The sequence below is a fragment of the Corvus brachyrhynchos genome, unplaced genomic scaffold, assembly GCF_000691975.1.
Source record: "Corvus brachyrhynchos isolate BGI_N302 unplaced genomic scaffold, ASM69197v1 scaffold115, whole genome shotgun sequence".
NCBI classification, from domain to species: Eukaryota; Metazoa; Chordata; class Aves; order Passeriformes; family Corvidae; genus Corvus; species Corvus brachyrhynchos.
In genome coordinates this window covers 4,648,294-4,663,234 of record NW_008239553.1, presented here as the reverse complement: position 1 = coordinate 4,663,234, position 14,941 = coordinate 4,648,294, and the positions used below count along the sequence as shown (strand labels likewise).

Sequence of the window (14,941 nt, the reverse complement as noted above, 5' to 3'; positions counted from 1 at the left end):
TGTGATACCTTAGGAAACCAAGTTGTAAGGTACATCCTCCTCTGTACCAAGCTAAGTTTTTGCATACTACATTTTAAAACTAGCACATGAAATAGAAGATTTACCAAATGTATTTAAATAACTCCCAACTATTTATTAACCACTATAAAAGTGAAGTAGACCAGTTAACAAAACTGAATAAAAGCACCCTCTCTACACATTACTCAGTTCAATGAAAAGCCTTTGCTCTTTTTTCCTAGCTCAAATGGAAATTGTTCCATTTACTTGCACCTGCCTTACTATTTTCCCCTTCCCAGCTCTATGTCAGAAATCTCTGTAATTCATTATCCCAGACCATGATCCTAGTGGTGGTCTATTAGACCTCTCATCAAGTGATCTTCCTCTTGGAGTTTATATATAGATACTGCTACGCCTGTCTCCAGCCAACAACTCAGCCTTCCAGTAGCCTTGGGAAGAGAATAAAATTTGACATGCTGTTGACTCTTTTGACAAAAATTTAACACATTCACCCATTTTTAATAAAAATCTACCCAACAGTGGCACTTGCTCATACTTCTGTCAGGCTTCCTAGATAAATGGAAATTACTTGCAAAAAAACAAAGGTAAACTTTGCATTAGAAGTGCTCATCTTCAGTCATATATAAAAGTTTCAGGGATCCTTTTATGAAGTAGTAAGTTCCAGTATTATAAAAATTACACCGATATCATAGTTTCTACCACTGCCATACTTACTCTTAATTTGCATCAATGAGACAGGAAAAACACTGGGTGAGAAAAAACACCTAGTTAAGTTCATAAGCATTGTTACTTCTTTAAAAAGAATCACTAAGAAGCACGCTTGACACCAGAAGCTGCAGAGTGGGTTACATGACAGCTGAGTTAGTTAACTTCCCCTTATCTCCTTCTGCCACAAACAGTGTCAGACACAGAGGTGAAAGGAATTTTCCAAGGGTACACACAAAATCACTGGCTGATCAGGAGTGTTAAAGGCTGCCCTGGCTCCCAGCTTGGTCTGCTCTCAAGGAAAGGCTGTAGCTCCTCCAGACTAACCTGGACTCTTGCAAGTGGCGCATGACACACACAGTACAGGAGAAGCTGTGAGTTGTTCATAAACAATTTATTTTATTTCAAATATGTGCCCTTTTTCATTCTGGAGAATCATGTCCTCCACCAACCAAAGACAGAATTGATTTGGAAATCTTCCACCAGACTTTTTTGCTGTTGATACCTTGACACCATGTCCCTCCTCCTCCTTGGCAGCTGAAAGTATGGCTCAGGGTGAGCATAAACTTGCACTTTATTCCAAAACGGCTAGAAATACAGTGAACAAAGAATTAGTAAATCAACCACTCAGGGAGGCAGAGGGCTATGCATACACAGACAAATATAAAACATCTTATTGGGAGTTTTACCAATTATTTTTTTTTTGCAAGATTAAAAACTACTTTGACTTTAGGGTCCTGCTGTTCCCTCCTCATTCCCTAACAGAAACAAACAATTCCAAAAATGCTTCATGTTTCTCATGTTTTTTAAGAAATATTTAAAAGTCTGTTCCTCTCCTTCCAAAAAAGCAGGTAATGTGGTATGGAGTGAACAAGACTGGACAAAGCATGAGTTTCACATGGATGAATTGCTGATTATCTCTCCTTACTATTTGGTACGGGTGTGTGCTTTGCATTTCCAGTGGCTTAGGTTATAAGACACAAAGCAAGTTATTTTGGATGCTGATGCCAATCTGAGCATTACGGAAAAACTAACAGTGCCTAGGTCCTGTTACAGGTGGTCATGGACTCATGGAAGTTTCTTGGTTTAATATTTACACGGATGTTTTAAAATTATGGTCTGTGAAATATATTTTCCAAAGATGCCCCTATATTTGACAAAAAAATAATAAAAGACCCCTTGATCCAAATCCCATCTCTTTTTAACAGTCTTGTTAAAAATTTCAATTCCTCAATTTATCTTAGCACACTTAAGAGCAGAATAGAGAATAATGACATTTTTAAAAAAGAGAAAGATGCTGATCTCTAAGGAGACCGTCGCTCTTTTTTCAGAAGTAAATGACACTGAATGGTGCGGATTCGATTCTTTGCTGGGGCAAACTCCGGCTGAAGCTTTAGTGTTGACTCATACCATTTCATGGCCTTTTCAAACTCCTCCTGTGAAAAAGAAACCAGAGTGCAAAGAGTCAGATTCTAAAACCAGTAAACGCATTTTCTATGCCTTTCCCATCCCGACAAGTTGTGCAGTGTGATATCCACAAAAGTAACTGAACCAATCCTTGTGATTTAGGATTTTTTTCCTTCTTCCACAAATAATTGGGCTAATGACTCAATTCTGCATAATCCATGGAAAGGAGTCAAATTAATGCTGAGAATTATTGACCAATGTTCTTGCCTTTTCTTTTTAATAGTACATCTTTGTATTCTTGCTGTGAAAGTAACTTTTAAAAACATATTTCAGTCAGAATTTGAGTAGATCAAAGCTTTAAAATCATGGACAATGAAAAACCATCAACTTTTCTGAAAAGCTAACATTTTTAGAAACAACCTGAAATTATTTTTAAAGGATTATTCAATGTAAAAACTCAACAAAAACCCCCCCAAAACTTAAAGAGCATACAATAGCTATACAATTTCAATTGATAAGCTGGACTCCAGGTTGATAGTTAGAAGCATTCATGTGGAAATAGCATCTATTTTTGTATAGCTGAAATCTCATTACCTATGCCACCCTGCTTTTTTATTAACTAGGAAAGCATGCCAACATCTGATAGTGTATTAGAGGAAAAATGAGAGGAGAAATGACCCGAAACATTCTGGGGTTTTCAGTCAGTTTCATCACTTATTTCTTCTCTTAAGTTCCTTTTCTCAGTAACTTTAGTTATGCAGTAGAGACAATATTAATTTCTGGCCATATCATAAAGACTAACTAGATCAAGGTGAGTTGTAAATCTTGATTTTTTAAAAAAGGTGTATTTTAATAGTATATATAGACAGTATGAAGAAATTTGAGTTCAAGCTACAAATTATGTTGGGCATTGATAATCCAGCTATTGAAACTGAACTTCCCTTGTGTTTGTTCACCATAACTGCGAATTGGGTTTTACTTACTATTCCAAGCTTTGCTCTTCAGGATAGAGACCAAATTCATCACTAATTTTCCAGTATTATAAAAATATCCTGTGTTTAGATGGGCGGACAACCCAAACTACCAACTGTTTGCTACTGTCTTAACAAAGCTTTGCACACAGCATTCTTAAGCCAGCTTATAAAAATGTTGGCCTTAAAGTACTAAACGAGAAATAGGAGTAAAATAAGTAATGGAAGTTTTGTCTTTCTAAAGATATTCCTTCTTGATGATCCTACCCCAGTTTCTTGAACGCTGCTCCTTCAACATTCTTTGTGAGAATAAGACTTTTACATACACGTAAATAGTGTCCCAAAGACAGCCATAACCAGGTGACAGCACACTCACCATTGCTACATAGACATTTGCCAGTGTGAAATGATTAACCACGAAGTGCGGTGCTATTTCCACTGCCATGGTAGCCACAATGATGGCATCATTCCAGAGTTTGGCGTTGTGGAAGATGTTTGCTAGGCTTATTAGTGGTACATCCTGGAGGAGAAGAACAAGCAATAAACAGTTTCTGTCCATTGAAATTGTCTCAGGATCAGCAAGACAAACAGAAGACTCCACCACCAAGCTGCACTCATCTGGTTCCTACCCACCTCCCTCTCTTTTGATGTTGAGAGCAATGATCCAAACCTATTTTAACATAAAACTGCATTTGGGCCTGAGTTACAAACAAAAAACCCTCATGTCCACATCCACTCACAGTAGTGATAAATATTACTCTTGGATAGAAAAACAACTCGAAAATTAACTCACTTTAGTGTATGCACATTTAGTTTTTAGAAGCTCTTACACTATTTTTCTCCCCAAAGATGAGGTGCACTCTTCAGAGACAAGAGAAGCTGTTTTGTTTGAATACCCTCCTTCAGCTCTTGCATAAAAGGAAAGGGAATATGAACAAAGGGGACAGCAGGGAAGTGAAAACATGATCTAACCATTAGTGCAATAGATGCATCATTTTTGTCCTGCCTCTGCCATAGAAATCTTATTCTGATACTGAGTAATAGCTATAAATAAAATTTTCTCAGCTAGACACTGATGGTATGTTTTTTATTTCCTGGATTTCCCAACTGTGACGTTGTCTGACTGAAAAAACTGTAGAGTCCTGGCAGCCATAACAGACTCTCTGGGAGCTGGGCTTCACATCTTCAAAGCACAAAACACCGCTTAGTACCAAGGCTGAGGTGCCTTCAACAGGACAAGAAAAAGTTCTGGATGTATGTGATCCTCGATTCCTTGACCTTCACATGTCAAAGAGTACCTTTGCTGGACAAATTATTCATGTTTGCAAAGCAGATATTATGGAAGTCAGAATCATAAGAGAAGTTCACAGGAAAATTAATTACCTTTTATTTGCATGAGAAAAGTCAAGAGAAAGTAGCCAAAGTGCATAAAAGCAAAGAGGATGGATAAACCGAAATACACTAAATAGCTTTTAATCCAGGGCTAACTCTGAGTAAAAGCTGCAGCTCTGTCTTTACAAACAAGATCCAGAGTTTTCTTTGGAGGCAGCTTCAATACGGAGGACAAAAACAAGGCACAAATTCGGAGAGTCATCCAGGCTCAAGTAGCATTTTATCATACTTCTAGAAAACAGCACGACTCCACCATAATCTTGCCGAATTGTAGTTTCCAATCCATTGTCTAACCCTTACAAATCACACAGCTAAGGACTCCTTTCCTGAGGAACTGATTACATAGAAAGACAGGAAAATAAGCAAAAGCTTGATGTGTTAAGAGATTGGCTCCAACCTTGTTTTAAATACATAATGCAAAGAAAGAGAATTATAGGAAAGATACAAAGGATGTGCAGTGAGGATGTGCATTTCTTACTTGAAGCATTTTCTATGGTTAATGGTTAAATCCTCCTAATAATATCCTGGAAGTGTGAATTACTTTCTCTCCCAATTTTCAGAGAAAGGTTGAAGACCAAGATTTCAATGGAGTTTACATTTTTCCATGCGGCACAATTTGTTGCTCACGTACCAAAGAAAAATCTGTTATGTTGAGTAAGGAGCCAATATTGCATTTATCAGTTTGCAAGGGGGAGCTGGGTGTTTAAGAACAGACATTACAATGCTCAGCACAGCACCTGGCAAGGTGAAGGGTACTGAGCACTTCAGCCAACTGGAACACTAAAGAGAAGACTGTGTCCAAAGTACTGCCTTCTTTTTTGAGTAAAGAACTGCTGCATGAAGTCAAGGACTAGTGTCCAACTGAGATTCACAGCCCAAATGCTTAAGATTGAAGTAACTCCTTTAGATAATCACCCTCCCACCCTCTCTAAAAGCACAACCAGAAGACATACTCCCCTCTTCAAAAGCATAACCAGAAAATATACTCCCACATCTTAGGTTAGAAGACTTGGGCAGACAAAGGCTGATGAAGACTCCAAGTCCTAACTAACAGCGCAAAGTTCAAGCCCAGGATGCCCAGAGAGGTGTCAAAACCACTGAACTGCAGGAAATTCCACTGAACCTTTTCTGCAGTTACCATTTTTTTTTAAGAGACAGTCCACGCTAAACAAGTGGTGAAAATCTTGAGGCTTCACCTCATCTAGCTAATATCTAATACACTACAGACACCTCATACACAGTGTTGGCCTTAACAATAGTCTGTGAAAGCTCTGCTGTGACAAGCAAGACATTCTTTCATCTGAGTAGTGGGCACATGTGTACACACCTTCATGTGATGGGGTGCATAGTGCAATGCTTGCCGTAAACAATCAATTGCCTTCTTTCCTTGGCCTTTCACCCTCCAGTAAAGAGCTGCCATGCTAGAGAGGACCCATGAAGTCTGATTCTGGCAAAAGAAGAACACAAAAAACTCATGTAAACACCCCTAGTGAATAATCATCCTACCTTTCACTCTTCCAATTTATTTGATATACTGAGGTAGAGGGTGTTAACACTTTTAAGAAGAGCATTAAACTATTTCAAAGCAGCAAAAAGTTTCTCACAACATATATGCAGTAGTCAGGTAAATGAGACTGCCAAATGAAGCAAATTCCAAATACAACACCATTTCTTCAGGAAAGGAATAGCAGTTAAATAGCTTTCAACAGTAACAACAGTTTTAGCAGCCACAATAGCTTCTAACCAGCTCTCTGATGCTGAGCATCTAGATGTTCACACACATAACCCAACATGAAGGAAAAAAAATTATCTAAATTAGCTGATTGGACTTGTAGGCTCCCTGTGGTCACTGGAAAGAGAAAGGATGCCCTGGGATGCAGCTCAGTCCAGAAGCCTGACAAAGCCCAGCCTCTAGCTGGCTGACTCCCATGCCCTGTGTTATAAAGGAAAATACTGAGAATTCTGTTTCTGGTCTCTGCACTAAATATTCAGCTTATTTGGATAAAGCTTGCTGTCTGCAGAGGAAACTAGCATGTAAGAGAAAAAGCTAGTATATATCTAAAGTGAAAAGAAATTAAGTCTTGTAACGTAAGGATAAGAGTAGTATCTTTGCTTTCAGGGGATGGGCAAAGCTATACTGGTTTTAATTTCAAAGCACAGTAAGTTCCTCAGATAGCTTTTGCTTGAATGGGCTAGGGGCACCAAACGGTTTTCACAGAGTCCTCTTTTCTACGGTAGTTTGGGATGTTTTCCCTACTAGTTGTAAATACAGAACAGCAATCCTGGCATCCCTGTCTGCTTTGTGGATCCTGTGAAAATTATGTCCCTAAATCCTCTCATGCTAGGGCTCACAGCTGAGGTCCTTAGTAGCCTTTAGCTAGGAAGCATGGATTTCTCTGGGGAGAACAGGAAGTGCAGGCTTGCACATGGTACCACACCTCTGCCTGAACACATCTGACACTTCAGGCCAACACTACACCAGGCAGAAGCAGCAGGCTGAAATAACAGGAAGCCCCTCTGAGCTGTCTGACTGCTGCATGCCAGGAATGTCACTGGAGAAGGGAGACATGGCTTAACTCAACTTTCCATAACCTCTAAGTCAATGTAGCATAAAAAGAAAGAAGAGGGCTGAGAACTGCTGAAATAGTTAAATAAATCAATAATTAGCAATGCTGCTCACTACAGGGCAGGAAACACTGGGACATTTGACAAGCTAAAGTTTCAGTAGAGAGATACGGAAGACACTTGATGGTATAAGCACAGGATATACCTCAACAAAATACCTGTGAGGGCATTACAGATGCTAAAGAGACACAAATCCCTAGTCCAAGTACTAATACATTCCTTGAGCAGGATTTCAGACAAATGATTTGAGACCAGATTGACCACTATGCCAGTCATGAGCAGTAAGCCCAGACTTCTCATTTTCTCCTTTACACATACCTTTTCCAAAGCTTTGGCTATTCGAGTACCAACTTGTTCTAGTGACTGTGGTGAGTAGTGGTCTTTGCCAAGATTCTGTAGGACCTGTGGAAGAGGAAGTAAAAGTGCTTAGATGCTGGAACCTGGTAAGAGACGCCCCTTTCCTTGTTGACTGCGTTTTTGCCCAGCCTTTTACAGATGCTGCATCTTGCTTCAACCTAAACATCACTCTCTATCTTGAGTTGATACTATAACACAGTGTTATAACTCCATGGCACTGAATACTAAGAACACTAGAAATTTTAAGTATGCTGAGTTGGACTTTACTTTCACTAATTCATCCATGAAGAGCTATAAATACAGACACTAATGGTGTTTTAGGATTTCCCCCAGGCCAGACTGTAGGTGGCTGGGAAAACATTCTGGTAAAATTTCATGTTGCACTGTTCTTACAGTTTTATCCAGGCATTCACTCACTGAAAGTCACCTCTGGAGACAAGGCACTGAGCTAAATGCATCCTGAATCTGCCATGGTATGACCATTTTTGTGTGACAGCCTTCAGCTCTGGCATACCTCTTTCAGTTGACTTTCTCCAGTGTAATGCAAGCTGGCCCGACTAGAGACACCTTGCAGGTGGTCCAAAGTATGCATACTGGCTGGGAGGTTTGGGTTACAAAGGGGCTCCATGGCTGGTTCCTGCAGCTGTGTGGCAAAATCAATGTGTTCTGTAATGCTACAAATATCATAAAACAAGTCAAATTAGTTAAGAGAACACAATAGTCATTAGAAAGTTCTCTAGTGAAAGTAAACTACCCAGAACCTGGCAGAATCTCATTTGAGCAGCTCAAGAAGCAAAAGGAAGTGGATCTTTCATCTGCACTTGTGCTTTTCTTTGCAAGTCTAATTGATGAAATCCCACATCATGCTTTCAAGCTTCTTAGAAATCCTGGCAGTTCTTTCGTAATAACATAAAATCTTCAGTTTACACACACTGAAGACCACGTCTTGCTTTGTGTAATTAACTTACTTAGGGTTCATATCCACAATACTCACTCAATGTTTTTAGCAGAAACAGCAAGCCACGTGCTGGCTACAGTTGTCAGCTCTACCCTGCGGAGCTTCAGGCATTCATCAGGACTTGGCCAGCCAAGGCTACGGTAGTCACGCCTTTTTCCTTGAGAAAGTAAAACAAAAATAGAAGAAACTTTCTGGAAGGGGAAACACATTCTACTTCAGTACAATGATTCTTAAAATACTTTATACCAGTAGATACATCCCCTACATTATAAAAGTCACTGTCTTGCAGACACATTTCTTTAACAACATTCCTGAACCTAAATGGACTGAATGGGGCTGGTAGGATGCACAGACAGAACCAGATTGTGTGCAAGACAGATCAGGAAATAAGGTTTCAAAACCTGTTTCATTACACTTTTTCCAAAACTACAGATTAAGAAGAATTGCCACTCTTGTTTACAGGTAATGTCTCTACTTAAATGTCCTTAAACCAAGTTTGTGAGTCATCATTAATGTTCTACAGCTACAGTTAAAAACTAATTAAAGTTGATTGGTCTATCTTTTGACAATTTCAGGCAAAAAATACTGCCAATATTGTTCAATGAGTATTATCTGAGACAGTCAGCGGCTTTTACTGTGTTCTTACACTCAATATAGCAACACTCCTGAAACTATTTAACAATTACACTTCAGCTCTCCCATTCTGCAGAGAAGCAAAGCAAGGCTTAAATAACTTGCTTTATGTTAACAAATGGTTCACTGAGAGAAACAAGAACCTGATCTTCACATCTGAACTAAAGCCTACTGAAATCTTTCCCTCAATTTGGTGGATACTGTATCAAGTCCTAGGAAAATAGCCTGCGTCAAATGTTAGGAAACATTTTCCTCTTGTATCAGAAACATCCAAACTATTTGGAATGTAAGAAAAACTCACTATAGCAGATTTGCACAGTGGAGAGCCAAGTTTAACAACATGCCAGTCCATCAAACCAGCTATGTAGACAACATTTCAGTATTTATTTCTAGTTACATGAAATTTTGCCCATTTGGATGTAATTCCTATTTCTCATCCAAGTTATAGTAAACCACTTCATCATAATTTTGCAAATAACGAAGATGTCTGCAATACCATGTGTGTTGTAAAGTATTGTGATAAAAGGGAAATTAATTTCGAGATACAAAGGGAAATTTCAGAGGGAAATGATCAGTTCTCATCACCACCACTGTGAACTATCTGATTGCAAGTTCTTACTGGCAAAGGACATCAAGAGGTATGGAAATGCTGCAGAGACAGTTCAATAGCCTGGGAAGGAGTGAAACGCAGGACAGATACCATCATTCCCCCATTCTACCAAGAACTCCCCATGTGACCTTTGATGTGTTACTTAAATTTTGATGATTTAGTTCTTGCAAAGAGGATGCCAGCCAACCCTGCTTCACAGGAATGCTGGGAAGATCACTTTATAATTGAGGGATGGCATGTAATAAAGCCACAAAAGTAACTCAGAGGGAAAGAAGAGAAACACCAAGGAAAGGACAGGTATGTGCTCACAATTGATAGTCTGTTTTCATGTATTCCTTCCCCCCTGCAGTCTAAATATTTAATTCAATAACCTACATTTGTCTGTTGCTAAAAAAAGGAGCTTGTTAAAGATTTAATGTAAAAGCCTTCAAAATGTGAAATCACTTTCCAGGTCATCAAATCATCAAGGACTAAGAAGCACTGTAGAACTTAGCTTACACATCAGTCCCACAATATTAAGATTTTAGCAATGTTGAAAGGTAAGACAAAAAGTATGGGGCCCACTTGCTTGGGTTTTATTCTTTGCCACCATTTTAACAGACTGCTCTACAATTCCTGTTACTCAACTAGCAACAACTCCCATCTGCCTCTCAAAATCTCATCTGTGTTGGTGCAAAACTCTACTCTTCTGTAACTCCAGTGTTCTGGAAGACAGTCTCTAAGTTTTCTCTTATAAACAATTATAGCAGAGCACTTAATTTTTATTTACTTCATTTTTTCACATTTTTCACTTTCAGCTCTTTCTCTTTGAGTTGTATGTCTTACGCTTAGCCAGAAGTCAGTCCAAACTCTTATTCTGCATCCTGATGAACTAACTTCTCTGCCCATTCAGTTACTCAAAAGAGATCACTTAAGTCCCCTCTCTCTTTTACAACTTCTACTCACAATACCTACCTCTTTCATCCTCCACTTTCTCCACCTCATCACCAGAAGTTTTGGAAATTAACTTCACTCAATACATAAAGTTAGGCTGCACTTCATCAAGAAGGTGCAGATGGAAGAGATTTCTTATTCTTCCATGTACTCATCTAGAGGGGACATTTCACTACATAGTCTTTGTGATGCTTATTTTCAGTAATAAACCAGTGTACTATAAAGGCTGCAAAGGAAATAAACCATAATGATACAAAAGCTGCAAATGATTTGCTTTCTCTAGAAGCAGCAGGTTACCTATTGGTCCAGGAGAAGGTATCTTTGGTCCACTGATCTCTAGGGCAGTTTGGTAGAAGTTTTCAGTTTCTGCATTAGTCCCTTCTTCCACATTTTTCCCAACTGGCTCCTGGAGATCCAAGCTTTCAGCTTTCGGTTTCTTTAAACGTTTGACCTGAAAAGTGATCTACCAAAAGAACAGTATTAGCAAGGTTAACAGTAAGAACCACCATGTTACCAGCTCCAATGCACCACTTGTTTTAGTCCAAAGATGTTACAGATGAGACCTTTGTCTCTCTCCTTTCCTCCCCATCTCAACCCATTCTCAAAGCCTGCATCACACCATGCAAACAAAGTATACAACTTCTGATCTCCAAAGCAGGAGAAAATCAGTTTAACTGCTGGAGAACTGAAAGGCATTTTTCATTATATATTTTACTGGTAACATGAAGACAACAGAGACTTCTGTGTTTTCATGCCAACCAGAACTTTCGGTTAAAATCTTTTTTCATTTTTAACTGTGAGCAAGAAGTTGGTGCTGGATTGAAATTACTTGTTTAGTTCACACCAGCAATCAACAACTACATCTTTTAGGCCCATAAGGGAAGTTCACAGATCTGTATCTTCCAGTGTTAAACCCCCTGAACTGTTCTCATCTTTCCCTCCCCCACAACAGTTAGTTCAAGACTTAAGTAAACTCATTCAAACCTACCCATTCAGCTTCATCATCATCACCACAGTCCCCAAAACAGGAGCTGGCCAGTCCATCCTGAGATCCCTTCTTCAGGACCCGGATTCCCTGTAAGTCCATTCGACGACCTTTTACCTCCAGTGCCCCTTCAAAAGCTTCCTGAGGCCAAGAATTTTCAAACTCATCTACCAAAGCCAGCATCTCTTCAGACATCTGATCATCTTCTAAACCCTCCACTCCTTCTGAACCGTTGCTTTCTGCAGTGACTGTGTCTAAGAGGGAATACCATAAAAATCTTCAGAAATTATTTTCCCTGTTTTAAAAGATTCTTTTATACAATTTGTAAAATTGTTTTGTATAAAAAGAATGTTTTTGCTGTGACCTGACTTTTCTGCTTGCACAACCCAAGTATCACTGATTACTTGCTGCACACTGCAAAAAGCGAGAGCTAGTCAATGCAGACTTCCCCACTGCAAATAAGCATCCGTATTATGCCTGGAGAAGAATGGTGAAGAGAATCAAACTAGTCTATGGGTTACTTGTTATTTTAGGGACACAGAGGGGGAAACAGCTTCTCGGAGGAAAACAGAAAGCTCTTCTGAAAAATCTAGAAACTATTTAATTTTCCATAACTGATTTTGTAAGGCTGACTTACTTTCCAGTCTCAAGAAGGAGGGATCCCTTGCTGAACTCTGAGTAAGGACTTCTGGATCTTCTGTACCTCCCTCAGAGTGTCCTTCTGTCACTGCTGTAGCTGACTCATAGTGGTCATCAAAGTATTTCTCCTTGCCATAACTGCCATCTGTATTTTTCTCATGACAGTGGCCTGAAAGAGAGAAATTTACTGATATACCAAGAGAGAAAGCTCCTCCTGGATACAAGTGCAGAAGCTGTATTGTGGAAGCTACCATCTTCTAGTTTCTACATATGGATTAAAAGAATAATTCTACAAGGTATCAAAGACTTCATTCAGCGATTAAAAAACTGATCTGCCCATTGACAAGGGAGATCATGTAAAACAGTTACAGGAAACTATGTTATTAGGTATGTATGTGAACTGCTAATGAAAGAAAAATCAGCTGCCTTCCAAGGGAAGGGTTACACAGGACATGACAAATTACTGTGTGCTGGTAGCAACTCCAATGAACACTCCCAAGACATGTTTTAGTGACAATGCACCATATGAAGGAGTTGCCTGCCATATGAACTTTCATTTAAGACACCATCGTGGTCACCATGCTTACTTGCAAGAGGAAAAGGGCCAAGGCAGACTGAACTGGGAATACCAGACTCTGACCTTCTGTGCAAGCAACAGACAGCACGTTGGTATGACTATAGCTCATTAAACAGTCAGACAAAAGCCAAGAGCATTAATCTGTGCAAAAAATCAGAAATTTATACAGCTGAAAATGTAACGTCTATAATTTTGTGCTCAAGTTACAAGTTCACATTCCACAAAATGCAAAGAGCTAGGAATAACACCAAAAAAAAATCTAAATGTAGAGTCAGTAATGAGCAGAAACAAAAAAGCGCACACTTGCAATAGTAGCCTTTGAGCATCCTTCAGTGCCACATAAGCAGTCAGACAGTTTAAAGGGTGGCCACCTGCATCTTTGTAACAATATTTTTGATAATAAGTACATTTTAACTACAGATCTCACATTTTCTCACACAGATTACTTCCCAGGGCCACAGGTGTTTAGGGAGCACAGCTAATGACATGATTCTCCACGTGTGAGAGGCTGGGAACTGCCCCAAATCCCAAGGCGCAGCTACAGGGCTGAGACACAGACTGGGTGCACCTGTCTCATCACACAGGAAGCCTGTCACCCCAGAGAAAAACATATTCCATGTACTCAGCTACTGCTCTCAAACTCCTCCTTCCTTTATTATAATCACTTGTGAGTGAAAATAGTACACATATACAAATGGATTAAGCGCACAGTTGAATAAAAGAAAAATTAAGTGCGAGATTCTCAAGTACAATCCCCATTCCACCTTCCTGAATGCAAATTGTATTTCTCTACGCTTCTGGGAAGAATTTTTTTTTCAACCAGCAGCATAAAATAACAAGAATGTGAATAAAGTAGATCAGTGACTCTTTTCTACTTCACACAATGATCCCAACAAAAAAATAATTTTAGGTTTTACTCCTTTATCAGGCCAGTGGGATGAGAGGATGGTTCTAACTCTCATGTAAGGGTAACCTGTTCCACTGCTTCTCTGCAAAGTGAAAACAACAGCTTTTAGCTTTCTGCTTCTCCATCTGAGAACACTCAGGTGCCATATTTGGAGGAGAAACAGACCCGTATTTTCTCTGTGGGTAAGAGTGACAAAAATCAAACAAATTAAATTGTTTATAAACCCTTTGGGAAAACTATTTATTGTCCTACCTCTTCTGCTCTATGTAAGAAGACAAACAATGAGTAAATACATAAAACAGAAGCAGTTAACTTCATAAACTCTTCTAACATCTACCATACAGTTATACTCAGCCTTTTCTACTCTATCAGTCATTGATTCTTTCTTCAATTCCCTGCCCACCTCTCCCATTCTGCCAATAAAAAATTAATTGGTTTCATTAAAAAAAAAAAAAAGAAGAAAAAGAAGAAGAAAAAGAAGAAGAAGATAAAACAATCACTTCAATATATGGAGATCTTCATGTTTAGTTTATGAGAAATGGTGCACACAGAACTCTTAAGCTACCCCCACCTGACATCAACCCAGCCTAATTTCAATGCAAGTCAGGTGCTTCTCAGTAATGTGATGACCACAATTCCCTTTGCTGAAGATCCACTCATCATTATTAGGAAGAAAGAAGCAAAGGGGCTCAAACCCAGACAACTATTTTTAATTGAAATCAAAATGCCAAAAAGAATTTTAAAAGCTGGAAAGTGCAAGCAGACAGAAAAAAAAAATGATGGCACTTAAAAGTCTACTTAACACCAACTCTGTTAATATTAATTTACAAACACTGACAGCTAAAAACAGACTAGATGACTGTGCTGGCTTTCTTGGGATCTGAGAATTGCTATATATAGAAACCTGAGTGACCTAATTTTTTCAAATTGCTGCTTTCAGTTGTCTGATGTTGCTGGAGACTACGATGCTAGTTGAAAAACTAATGGAAGCTGAAGATCTCTAGTGAGTGAACCATGAGACGGGTGGTACTGAAACACTGCAAGTCAGAACTTCACAGCTTCTGTCAGCCAGATGCCTGAAGCCCACCAGGGAAGTCCAGTGGGGAAGAGTGTGAGACCAGCAAGGGAACAACACAGCCCCAAACTCCAGGCACATTCTCTGTCTACAGAACTTTGGTCATATCACTGTGATACTTCCAGCACCTTTGTTGTACAAAGGACGAA

The 14,941-nt window shown here is 39.2% G+C and overlaps 1 protein-coding gene across 1 annotated transcript in view; it reads right to left on the bottom strand.

Moving 5' to 3' along the window:
- Positions 1-1,098: 1,098 nt before the first annotated feature.
- TTC17 (tetratricopeptide repeat domain 17) overlaps positions 1,099-14,941 on the bottom strand; it is a 43,557-nt gene continuing 29,714 nt past the window's right edge. Inside the window, exons 16-24 of the mRNA XM_017742175.1 lie at positions 12,232-12,402; positions 11,598-11,848; positions 10,907-11,072; positions 8,470-8,590; positions 7,990-8,149; positions 7,437-7,520; positions 5,821-5,940; positions 3,478-3,621; positions 1,099-2,159 (exon numbers count right to left, since the gene is read on the bottom strand). Of these exons, the coding sequence (XP_017597664.1) occupies positions 2,028-2,159; positions 3,478-3,621; positions 5,821-5,940; positions 7,437-7,520; positions 7,990-8,149; positions 8,470-8,590; positions 10,907-11,072; positions 11,598-11,848; positions 12,232-12,402 (1,349 nt within the window). The 3' untranslated portion in view covers positions 1,099-2,027. The remainder of the gene's footprint in view (positions 2,160-3,477; positions 3,622-5,820; positions 5,941-7,436; positions 7,521-7,989; positions 8,150-8,469; positions 8,591-10,906; positions 11,073-11,597; positions 11,849-12,231; positions 12,403-14,941) is intronic.